Source organism: Bactrocera latifrons, unplaced genomic scaffold (genome assembly GCF_001853355.1).
Source record: "Bactrocera latifrons isolate USDA-ARS-PBARC rearing strain unplaced genomic scaffold, ASM185335v1 scaffold_310, whole genome shotgun sequence".
Taxonomy (NCBI): domain Eukaryota; kingdom Metazoa; phylum Arthropoda; class Insecta; order Diptera; family Tephritidae; genus Bactrocera; species Bactrocera latifrons.
The window spans coordinates 103,321-115,762 of record NW_017536742.1 but is presented as its reverse complement, the minus strand read 5'-3'; the positions used below and the strand labels follow the sequence as shown (position 1 = coordinate 115,762).

The following is a 12,442-nucleotide window of genomic DNA, read 5'->3' as shown; positions in this document are numbered from 1 at the left end:
ATTTATTTAAATATGGTCGCCAAAAATGTATAAAGTTATACCTAATTTCTAAGAATTTTCAATATCAGCAGTTTTTGGCAATGACATGTTAATACTAGTATTTTATTTYAATATGAGTTAATTTGATCTCTATATTTTAATTTGGTTTTCGGTTTTCAGCATGTTACACCTAGATTTAATGAAAAGCATCATCCACTATTTATGTCAACACAGCAAAGGTTGGTCAAAGCGAAGCTTTTAAGTTTTGTCCGATTTGTTCTTGTATTTCATTGCRCACATCAACTAATAAAAAGTAGTCGTAGTTAGCATTTATATTTGCTGGCCCACGGAGGTGTATTAATTTGTATTGCGTGGAATAATGTGAAAAAAAAATAATAATTATAATTCATACTAAGCAACAATGGTGGCCTAAGAACTAACGACATTTTCCCATTTCTGCGAGTGTAATGTTCGCACTTAGTAGACAAATGGAAGGAAAAGATCGTTAATTTTTTGACCATGTTTTGTGCTATTGCTATATTGTAAGGTAATAATAAATAATACATACCATATATTTAATAATAGCTTTATCTCGAAACCTGTGATGAAAGTCGATCGTGGTCGCATATCGCCCGCGGCAGATGCAGCTGCAATAGCATTAAATAATGATTTAAGCCATAAGGAGGATCAGGATGATGGGTAAGTGCTTTTCACTGAAAATACATAGATAAATAGTAAAGATTGAGGTTTTGCACATATGGTCACCAAGGTCCAGCATTCTGAATTATTATCTAATTTGTTTATGCAAAGCTTTGCGTCGGAGGTAAAATTACGCCCGAATTCTGATTTGAATGAAATCCTTGAAGCGATGAAGCATCCCTTAACCGGTGTAGCTTTCTTCACTCAGACTCCTAACTTACCATGCTACACCTTTGTTTCACATGAGGCCTTGCTTTGGCTCAAATCACGTTTGGACAACAACAAAAATCCATTAGACATATTGGAAGCCATGCGAAGGTAATAAGTATTTTATTCATATTGTTATTTAATAAAATTATAACAATTTTCAGAGAGAAAATGATTTGTCACGCTTCGGGAGATTGGGATAGGCAAATTATACCTGGGTTTTATCTTTATTTTATAGTGCAACAAGAAAAATCGATAAAAGGTGAGAGGATAATAATACTTATTTATTCTTAAGAAATTCGATACTTTTTACAAGGAAATTATATTCACAAATTTATATTGTTTTCAGAGGTACCTAAACCTCTTTTGGATTTAAGTGCTTTTGAGAATGAGTGGATGGAGATCGAATTACAGGGGTGTAACCATTTGTGGACTGATGAAACGAAGATTCCGAATATACCCACATTCTTGCGAGAAATACCTTCGGCACAATCTTGGGCAGATTATAGCCAAAATAGTGAGTAAATATGTATTAAATAAGAAATATGCTTAAGCAATATTCTTACAGAAAAAATATACCGTCATTCCCATTTGGAAATCAATGTCAATCAAAAGAGCGAGCGTATGGAATGGGGTCATGTGAAGTATCATACTGTTATGCAGCCCGGATATGCTTTCGAAATAGTCGTTGAGTGGGTCACGGCATCTGGACCGATTGTGGGAGATTTGGTATGTGTACATACGGACTTATGAAAAAAAGCAAATTAACAGTTTTTTTTATTAAAATTTCAAGATTTGGAGCTGGACACGTAAAGCAAATCATTGCAATTATGAATTGATATCAGTTCCTGCTGATCCGATGGCAGAACCATTTACAGAGAAATCTGATCCACTCCGTGGTCCCATTTTTATACCGTTATCGGAGAAATTTTTAAGCGGCAAGAGTGTTATGTTCGCCGGTAAGTGATGATACATAAATAAATTCTTATTTAATGCCTTTAAAAATATAATAATTTCATAATCTATGTACGCATTAGAATTCGCTGAAGAGAGTAGAGCTGATCGTATGTTATTATTTCATGAAGCTATTCTTGCAAGGTACGGTTTTTTGCCATGTGTGATAGAAAAAAAGTATTCGTTTAACAAAGATGTAAGTACCTCAGTCATAATACACCTTACAATATAAGTAAATTGCCATGTTTTCTTTTATATTCGCATAGGTGCCTAAGGAATACCAATATGTACATTGTTCCGGACACATGTTTGTGCTTATTCGGTAAGAAAAATTACTAACAATATATGTTAAAACAATTCGTGAATATAAGATAATTATTGATTTCTACAGTTGTTCAAAAAATAACTATCAATTTGAGTCTCCGAGCCGACAAGAAGCGAACGTTACCCGATGTGTGTATGGGCATACAAATAATACTAATGTACCAAAGAAGGTGTTATCATGCATATAATTGATTTTGAAAGTAATGTTATGTTAATGATATATTATACTGGTATATTAATAGGTTGGATTTTTATGGGCCTGGAATCACATGATTCCCAATAAGAAGTGGAAATCATTGGTAATTAAAAATTCACAAGACGGTGAGCTTTTTCAATTGAAAATGCTTAAAGATTTTCGTGATTTTTGTTCGGATGCTGATGAGCGACTCACTAAATTCTGGGAACATTGCCATGAATTGAAGCGAAAATCTTTAAAAATGGATAATATCGTCGAAGGAAAAGTTAAATAGTTACAAAAGTCGAATACATAGTTTTTAGTTCTAAGTACGTATTCATATGATTCATTTATTTTAAAAAGGGTGGTCCAATAAAAACTATTTCAAATTAGTTAAATGAATATCTGTAAATTTTGATGCCCTTATTAAATGAATTGAAAATGTTAATTTACAYAGTAAAAGTGTTGCTCCCTTTTAAAAAGTAATATAATTTTTTTGAGATGAAAAATTGTGATATTTCTGAAAGGGTTTAAAATTTATGGTTCCTTTTGAACCAAAACTATTATATACTAATTAAACATTTAATACAGAAATTTTACCAATTGCAGTTTGCAAAATAAATAAATAAATTTTGTCTATAGAATTAATCTTTAATTKAAATATTTTTTTTTTGATATACTGAAATTTTTCGGAAGCAACGATATAAAGAACTTATTTGATTATTTGGATAATTACCATGGTCATTATTTAGTATATAGTATGTATGTATATCCTAAATCTGCTCCAAATAAGTGTAAGCATATTGTAATCTTTGTTGACATTGAAAATAAAGCAGCTGACCGAAAATTTTGCGCTACCATACATACTTTTTCTTGATACAACTCAAAAATATATACTTATTTTACGGTATTGTCGTATTTATATTTAACTTCAATAGATTATTTTAAAAGCTAAAAGCTGTTTTAATAATATTTTAATAGTTATTTATGATTATTATTAACATAAAAATATTTGTTCCATTTACTCTGTCAGTATGGCAATGTTGATGGTTTTCCAATTTTGACAGCCTGTATTGTTTTTGTTCTTGGTTTTTCTATTTAACGAAGTAATCAAAATACAGTAAAAATTTAGCAATTTGTCATGATTTAAAGCTTTGAAGGCAGCAGGAAGTTTTGGATATTTTATTGGATTGGACACATATGTCACAGAACATTGTGTAGATAAACAATGTATATTGGGTTCAATTGAGTRCTAAGTTTTAGCTGATGGGAAATGACACATGAAGTGATGTGTTCAAATGAAAGTGTTTGCCGGAGTAGTGTTAAATAGTTGAATTTATGATTGATGTTGAAGTATGCGGTTTAATGCACAAATATTAACAGCGTACAATTAGAATAATATATACATAGTTTATATGAAATTGAGTTCGAAAGCACAAAAGAGGAAATACTTGGAAATACAAGTTGTCAATACAAGAAATTGTAACTCAGCACTAACTTATTATTTGCTCCATCCAAAGATATACCTATATAAGTTCCAAAATTTTGTTTGCTTCGTTATTATTTGGTGTGGTTGTAATCATAGCTGTTGTCCTATTAGAAATTTATAAGTGGACAACTGATGTGACTACATGCAACTCCATGGCACATTTTACTTGGTAAGTATCTGGATGTATTTTGAATCCAATTTGTAGATAATACTCTGTATAAAAAAGTTATAAAAATATATACATATGTTTATACATACATAGRTAGGAAAATTTAATTCACTTAATATTTTTAAATTGAATTTGAATAAATGCGAATGGGATCAGTTTTGTTTCGCTTGTCACAAGCTGAAACATATAAAGATGGGCAGTGCCGTCAGCAAACGGCAAAAAGCTTATGCATTTAAATGCTCCAAATGTATATTAAATTAAACAGAAACTTAAAATTAAAATGTATCTACTGCGCGCAGAGTTTTCAGAGTGCTTGAATAAATCAGAATATTACTTATTCAAAGTGTCATATAATTCAAAAGCTTAAACATATTTACACCGTCAAATTTATACATATGCATGTACATATGTACATAAATTGTTTATTCAATTCAGCGGTTATTGACTTTTATTTGTTGACCACATCGCACAAAAAATCGAATTATAAAAGTTAAACTATAATTGTAGGTTTTTTGGGATTTGCAGCTTCCGTTATTTAATTAATTATTAATTTTGATTCCCAAAAAATGTACAAGTATCACATGCGATCGTATGTACATACATACAGATATGTATTTACTTATGTTGTTATTGTTCACTCCGTATTTGAACAAAATAAAAAACAATGTATAAATTCATATTACAGGTATAATAAACACAACCTGCCTCAATCAAATGTGAATCGTGCGGATACCGAACATCATGTACCGCTCTGTTCCATTACTGATGTTCAGTTAAGATTTTTGGTTCCAGATGATTTGACCGAGGTAAATATAATTGTAAACAAGAGCGTACTTCTAACTATTGTTTCCTATTAATCCTTTGTATATATTAATATTTTTAAGGTGAGAACATTATGCCAAGATTGGTTTCCCATTGATTATCCGTTATCATGGTATGAAGATATTACATCCAGTTCGCGTTTCTTCGCGCTAGCGGCTGTCTACAATCTGGCTATAATAGGATTAATAGTTGCCGAAATCAAACCATACAGAAATCTTAACAAAGAGGTCCCATCCTAATGTTCTTTAAAATATAAAAAGTTTCTTTTAACAAAATATTTATGTTCTTAGGATAAAGGGATTTTACCAGATTCCATGGGCCGTAATGCTGACATCGGTTACATACTATCATTGGGCGTGCATCGGAAACATCGGCGAAATGGGATTGGGTCATTACTGTTGGACTCATTACTAAATCATTTGACAACCGCTGAACGTCATTCAGTGAAAGCGATATTTCTACATGTGCTAACCACAAACCAACCTGCCATACAATTTTATGAAAAAAGAAGGTAATATTTTTTATATTTTTATTAAGAACTTAATATCAGTTGCTACAATATTTTATTTTTCAGATTTCATTTGCATTCCTTTCTTCCCTATTATTATAACATTCGGGGCAAAGGGAAAGATGGTTTTACATATGTCACTTACATCAACGGAGGCCATCAACCGTGGACATTATTATATCCTTTACAAATTTACTTTTCTATTCTAATTCAAGTTATGGGTGCAAGTTGATAAATCGAACTTTTGCTATATTCCTTAACATAAGTTATTTAGATGTGTAACAACATGTTCGACTTATCGACTTTCATCAGATATATTGTTTAAATTAATTTTATACATTTGGGTTCCTTAACTTCTTTATACAGACCACATCAAGCACTATGTATCGAAGTTACAGCATGCTGGTGCAGTTTTCACATGGATTTCGACGCGTTTGAGGCAAGTTGTACGTTGGATTTGTCATAAAACCGTGTCTCGTTTTAATTTTGCACATTAAGTTCAAGAATTTCACAGAAGCACCGAGTGGTATATTCGAAGGAAAGAAATAATCCAAATCTGTAGATATATAAGTGTATTTAGCACCGTGCTAGAGAAATTTCAAATAGGAAAATAGTTTGTTTTTAGTTATTATATATGAGTGATGATGAGAGATTTTTTAAAGAAATATGCAAACATAATCATGATTAAATTGTTGACTGCGTCCATACACACATACATATAGGCATATTGAATTGCATGGAAACTAATTTTAAAGTATGTATGTATATTATTTATAAGTATTTAAATTTCATAAAGGGTATTGGAACCCCTATGTATGGATCCACTGGACACAATCACTTCAGATAATATTAATCAATATCATTTGGCCCTTCACATATTTTATATGTCTAAACGTTTTGATTATGTTTGATTAAAAATTTAAAAACCAATTTTTTTCAAAATTTAACAAAAAACCATATATGTATTCCAACCCCAAATAATTTAGGAAAAGTGTTTTTGATTACCACACACAATTGTAGTCAGTTTAAATATTATTTTTTGCTTTTTTTTATTTTTTATTTTTAGTAACAATGTTTTGTGTGAATACCCTAGATTTTATTATTGTTAATTTTTTATATAAACCGATAGTATAGTCTCTCTGTTATATAGTATAATTTTATTCAGTTTCAGGTCATAAAGTACAATAGCCGAGCATCAATAAAGACAGTATAAAATAAAAAACATGCTGTCAGTTTTAAGAAATACGACAGAATAAAAAAAAACTAAATACTAAACTCAAATAAAAGCTTACAAAGCATATGTATGCCATCAAATACATATTTATATTTTATAGATCTACAAAACAAAGACCAAGACACCTCATTATCTTATATTTGGCTTGGGTATTGATGTTCGGAAATATCTGTTGCTCTAATTTACTATTACTTCATGCTCTATTAACGAACATGGTCTTATAATGAGTATCATGGGGGGTGTTAAAAGCTTTTATTTTTTGATCTATATACATAGTATTTGGTAAAGTATTTCTAAAATACTCAAATTCAATAAAACTATTTTTACTGCAATTTTTATATGTTTGTAGCAAATTTCAAAGTGAAATTCATGTTTAAATAAAATATGTTTAAGAAAATATACATAATCCATTATTTTTTATTAATTTTATGAGAAATATTCTTTTAGGCTAAACAAAATAATCATTAAGGCTTCGCTAATATTTTTTTATTTTGATATCTTGAAATCAAGACGGTGAATTCTTCATATTATTGGTAAAAAAAAAAAAGGATTGAAAGTATCACTTAGAATATTTTTATTTTGCTCATTTAGCCTATGTCAGTCGTACGCTTACGCTGACGCGAGTTATGTAGTTTCAGCTTTAGCCGGTTTGCCGTTCCGTTACGTAGAAGCGCTTGCTGTTTGAAAGGGGATCACTGCAATTTTTATAACTACGGTCACCCTGTCGTTTAATGAAACAAAACGTCAGTTTAAAGTTATTAAATGCGACAGTGAGTGATAATTTGTCAAGACGTAAACTTAAATTTTCACGTCTAAAATTGTCGCGAGAACTCGTATATTCGCATATGGAATGTAAAAGAAAAAACGCGGACTTTTACGATAAATAAATATCCTTCGCTCATTCAAATTCCTTCCTCTACAATTCGGCTCGCTTAGTCCATTAGTTACGGCTACGGCACAGTGATAAAAAATATCGGATTTCTTCAAAAGGGATAATAGTACCAAAAATATATCACTATAAAAGCACTTTGCAAGAAAATTATATGCTAAAATAATTTACAACACTTGGCACCTAAGTCATCGGGTTTGAAGAATTATCAGCACATTTAGGAATTTACAAACCTGCAAAATGATAAATTTCCAGCGTCGAATATTTTACATCTTGATTCTGTATATAAACACCGCATTCGCGTGGGGTAAGTTGAACTTCAAGGCAGCAATAAGATATTACAGATAAACGTGCAATATTATACAATAAGATTGTATAATTATCTATACCAGATAACCGAATGCACTGCACACTCACCTTTAGCAAATTTGCTGAAAGAATATTGCACCACAATATTAATAGAAGTGCATCAAAAATATCTACTCATTACATGTTAATAAATAAATAAATTAGGTTAGGTTTGGTGAGTTGTCCAACTGATAAAAAAGTGAGGAGTCAGTACCGGTATTAAAATGCGACAATGGAATGTACTCGTATTGCATTATCAGTAAATAATGCTGATGATAATTTACTTTTTGCACGCTGGAATGTCAATGCTATGATTTTTTTATGTGCAGAAAATGCTTCACTAACTCTTATGTAACTTATATATTTTTAGAAAATAATATCGAATGAACCTTTTAGACAGCTTAGAATTCAAAAGTATTACAACAATACAAGGATAGATATATTTGTGATTTAGTTTTTTTTAACAAAATTGTTTTAAAAGTGTGTATTGGTTTAATGCTACTTATAAATAATTTTTTGGAGAAGCTAAWTTTATATATGTATATGAATCTGTAATAAACAATTGTAATATGGTAAATTATGGAGTTCTGAAAGCCATATGTATGTACATACATATATGTAAACTGAACATACATATTTAATTTGGCGAATGACCTTTTGAGACAGATGAAACCTTTAGCCACTCGTTGCACGAAATAAAAAAGTATTTAGCTATACATATACAATATGTAAATATTAATGCAATTTTGTATTTTAATTTTGCATTATTTATTTGTTTTGATTACGGAGCAACGGATATCAGTTTTGCCGGCAGCTCGGCCATTACGATTGTCATTGCGGTCACGTATGCAATAATTGTGTTAGTGGTATATTGTGAATTCTTTTTTAATAGAGGCTGTTCGCTGTAAGGAGGTGATGGGTTGTTTATAACACACATATGTATGTCATTTATAATTACGATGAGGCTGTGGAACTACAGTTAACACAATCTGCCAAAGGTTTTGCATAAAACTAAGCGAAAGTAAAACTGCAAGAAGAATGAAACTGAACGTTTTTATTCTGCATTATACTGTATTAGATGTGAAGAGCTGACTTTAGCAAGCTATGGTTTGGAAGCGACCATAATATTCGCTATCATACATTTAGTTTCTAAAATATTTTTCTGAAAATGTTAATGAAAATGCTTGATATGCTCCTAATAACGGAAAAAATACAAGTTTGAACCATACAAGAATATATGTATATCAAGAATATAACTTTGATTAAACTTAGGGGTCTGTACGTAGATTTTTCTGGCAATTTTATATACATATACATATGTATATATTCTTGCGGTATTATGCTGAACATAGGCAAATAGCTTAGTTATAGAAATTAAGTTTGATCTTCAATTAATTTCAAAGAAGGCTACAGTCTGGACGATTTATTTGTAGGGAGCGTATTCACTTTAGCTCTGAGTACAGGAAAAAGTTAACTAATAAATCCGTAGAATACGGTGGATTCGATACCAAGCATGTAATTTCACCATGGCTTTAATTGATTTGTGATACTGAATCGGTTTGTTTGCAAACTCGTAAAGCAAGCACTTTCCTAAGAGATTTCGAATACATAATTTTTCATGAACGACTTAGCCGACTGAACAACTATTACACTTTTATTCATTTTGACATCTTTCTCCACTACATTGCCTTTTAAAATAAAGAAATACAAAATATGAAATATGGATATATTTTCGCTAAATACAAGCCAAGTCAGCAAAATTAAGTTTTTCATTGTAATATACTCGTAATGTGAATACATGTATATATTCCGTTATTTAATAAGAAGAAGCAAACTTAGCATGGTCTCAAGTAACGAAGACTAAAAAACTTTAAATAAATATTTATGTGCGATTTCGTGTATCATATTCTTATGTGTATATATACAAATTAAATGCACAATAATAACCAAGATCTGATGTGATCGCTGAAATTTGAATTTGTAGCTATGCCAGTTATGTTTGCATTATCGTAATTTCTATGTATGTACATCGAAAATATGTGCATATGTATTTATGTACATGTGTACATACATTTGGATTAAAACCGCAATTCCGCGATTAGAGAAATTTGAAGTCCTACTGAAACTGAAAAAGAAAAAAATTAAAGTTAATGGCAGCGAAATAAACATTCTCATACGACGCAAAATTTCGAGAAACTTGATTTAAAATATTCACAATTAACATTCTTCATTAATTTACAGAAGTACTAGTATATACACATGTACATACTTGTATACGTATTTTGAATTTTTTTTTAATATTTCACATCAACCAAAAAACTGACTGCGAACAATTTTTGTATCTGAAAAGTTGATTCCTTCGTATTAGTTACTTCGAATTTTTAGCGATTATGTGGATTATATATATTCATAATTTGATTACTTTTAAACAGACGTTAAGACGTTATTTCGATTAAATTAAGACTATAAAGTAGCATGTTTATTTGTACTGTATGTATGTCTGTATGCACAATCAGCTGTTTTTCGAGAGTTTGAGGGGAATCCGCTCCCAAAATTTAGATGTTGATTCTCAAAAATTCTAGAAATGTGATGAGTTTGCTTGTTGTATTTATATATGTACATCTTATATATGTACATATATATTTTTATACAAATATATAAGAATACAATCCAGTTTATACATCTCGCTTTTGCCAATCAAATTCATTGCCATGCTCTTGATTATAAACTCATTTGAAATGCTCTCTTGTTTATGGTAGGCTTTGAAACATTGACGTCATTGTATAGCAAAAGCAAGCGCTACATGTGTATAGTATTATCACACACAGTGCCGGGTGTAATCAAACGATAATTTCGTTAACGCCACCACGTGCTTATCGCCATTCTACAGTAAAACGAATTCAATGGTGGGCCAATACAATAAAGGGATTGACTGGCAACACATCTGGGTCGGAAACGGGTTTTCTGATCGTTGAATATAACCGCATTTCTTTTCAATTAAGAGAATAATGTTAAAATTAGCATTACTCAGTGGAAAATCAGCAAGGTGTTCCATTGAAAAAACAATCGCCATGCTTGCTTTGATTTGATGTAAGTTTATGGGGAAAATGTATGTGATTTGAGCGTAAATGTCATAAGTATCAGAAAATCACAGCTTTTAGCACCACTTTGCCAAATACAATCCATAATATTTTTCCGATATAGTCTACAAGACAAATACATACGTATGTATACACATGCGTATGCATGTATGCGCATGTCTGTAAGTATGATAAAACAAGGAAAACAATTTGGCGCATGCACCAAAGATTTTTACACGGAAGTATCCAGTTTCAGAATTTCAGTTCCGTATTCAAAAATATTACTAAGAGCAGCGAAACGACTCACTTGAAGCATGCGCTTCTACAATACCTACTAATAAACATTATGAGTAATAAACAGAAACTACTTTCACTTGCATATATGGCTTTTATATAATCATAACAAAGATCTCCTTATTCAAAATAATACAGAGCTCATTATACACCGTGTACATATGTATATGAGAGAATAACTAAAAAACTATAATGTACAATGAACTTGATCTGGGATATACAGCTGCGAGCTGTGAAATAGTAGTGGGTGTTAGAGTTTTACATACCTGTGAGTTATTCTAAACAATTTAAACATCAATTGAAACGGAAAGGTTTATCATATTTCCTTGGCTACGTTTATTAATAAAAATATTTTAATTTGAATGGGTGTAACATACTTGTGTTTATATATGAAATTTGATCGGAGCAGTAATAGAGTAGTAAAGTAATACATTTTTTTTTTAAACTGAAGGATTTTTGGAAGTCCCGTCTATACGAGATATTAGTACTTGGTCATGGCCATGATTTTTAATAACAGCAAAACAACGAGACTCTGGCATCTTTTTAGTGGTATGTTCTGCCATGCTTGCTGCACTACGGTCCACAACTCATTGTTGTTTTTGGGTTTGTCATTCCATACCGCTTTCTTAACGTCTGCCCAAAGGTTTTCAATAGGATARAGGCCAGGCGATTGAGCTGACCTATCCATGACATCAAATGCATTGACCCGAAACCACTCCTTTGCCACCCTAGTGGTGTGCTTCGGGTCATTATTCTGCTGAAATATCCTTTTCAGCCGGATGTTCTCCTCAGCAAATGGTATCATAATAGACTACACAAAAAAATTGGGCCTGTAAGAAAAACACCCCAAACCGTGAAATTCAAACCGCCAAGCTTCATAGTTTTYTTTGCTGAATCTGGGGTCGTACTCTCTATTAGGGGAGCGTCTTAGATACTGACGGGACCCTTTACCGCCGTATAGAATAACTTTCGACACGTCTGTCTAAAAGATGTTGCGCCATATCTCAATCGGCAAATTCTCAATCAGTCCTTTGGCAAATTTAAGACAACTTGCTATATGATTTTTTTTATAACGGTACTTATCGAGGATTGCGGATAATAAATTATGTTCATGTAGAAGTCTTCTCACTGTATGAACACCGCAGGCCAGGTTCAGTTCATTACGAATCTCCATAGCTGACATTCTAGGTCGAGTATTGGCACATCTTACAACTATTGGTGTAAAATTCTCGGAAAGAATCCATATTGCGTCCCGTTTATCGTTTATCGTT

At 31.3% G+C, this 12,442-nt stretch overlaps 3 protein-coding genes across 11 annotated transcripts in view; all 3 read left to right on the top strand.

Moving 5' to 3' along the window:
* The window catches only part of LOC108970859 (DEP domain-containing protein 5), a 13,224-nt gene extending 10,474 nt beyond the window's left edge, over nt 1-2,750 (top strand). For 6 of the 7 annotated variants that reach the window (XM_018936528.1, XM_018936527.1, XM_018936524.1 and 3 more), the window contains 10 exons: nt 565-678; nt 790-996; nt 1,050-1,147; nt 1,235-1,402; nt 1,454-1,614; nt 1,679-1,844; nt 1,923-2,035; nt 2,106-2,161; nt 2,231-2,333; nt 2,406-2,750. In XM_018936528.1, coding sequence (XP_018792073.1) covers nt 565-678; nt 790-996; nt 1,050-1,147; nt 1,235-1,402; nt 1,454-1,614; nt 1,679-1,844; nt 1,923-2,035; nt 2,106-2,161; nt 2,231-2,333; nt 2,406-2,633 — 1,414 coding nt within the window. In that variant the 3' untranslated portion in view covers nt 2,634-2,750. Of the gene's footprint in view, nt 1-159; nt 219-564; nt 679-789; nt 997-1,049; nt 1,148-1,234; nt 1,403-1,453; nt 1,615-1,678; nt 1,845-1,922; nt 2,036-2,105; nt 2,162-2,230; nt 2,334-2,405 lie in introns of all 7 variants that reach the window. The other variant, XM_018936526.1, reaches the window with a different exon arrangement.
* A 669-nt stretch (nt 2,751-3,419) lies between these two features.
* LOC108970846 (N-alpha-acetyltransferase 60) lies at nt 3,420-6,640 on the top strand. Of its 3 annotated transcripts, none has more exons than XM_018936505.1 (7): nt 3,420-3,996; nt 4,682-4,802; nt 4,881-5,045; nt 5,109-5,329; nt 5,393-5,503; nt 5,691-5,765; nt 6,492-6,640. In XM_018936505.1, exons 1-7 carry the CDS (start codon nt 3,980-3,982, stop codon nt 6,502-6,504), a joined length of 723 nt encoding a protein of 240 aa, XP_018792050.1. In that variant the 5' UTR covers nt 3,420-3,979; the 3' UTR covers nt 6,505-6,640. The 3 variants fall into 3 exon arrangements, with proteins under 3 accessions (XP_018792050.1, XP_018792049.1, XP_018792048.1); XM_018936504.1 differs by having other exon boundaries at nt 5,691-5,772; XM_018936503.1 differs by having other exon boundaries at nt 5,691-6,640.
* A 675-nt stretch (nt 6,641-7,315) lies between these two features.
* The window catches only part of LOC108970863 (protein cueball), a 17,568-nt gene continuing 12,441 nt past the window's right edge, over nt 7,316-12,442 (top strand). Inside the window, exon 1 of the mRNA XM_018936537.1 lies at nt 7,316-7,756. Coding sequence (XP_018792082.1) covers nt 7,690-7,756 — 67 coding nt within the window. The 5' untranslated portion in view covers nt 7,316-7,689. The remainder of the gene's footprint in view (nt 7,757-12,442) is intronic.

Coding starts and splice junctions, on each gene's coding strand:
- LOC108970846 (XM_018936503.1), top strand. Junction 4,803..4,880: donor TTCCAGATGATTTGACCGAG/GTAAATATAATT, acceptor AATATTTTTAAG/GTGAGAACATTATGCCAAGA. Junction 5,330..5,392: donor CAATTTTATGAAAAAAGAAG/GTAATATTTTTT, acceptor TTTATTTTTCAG/ATTTCATTTGCATTCCTTTC.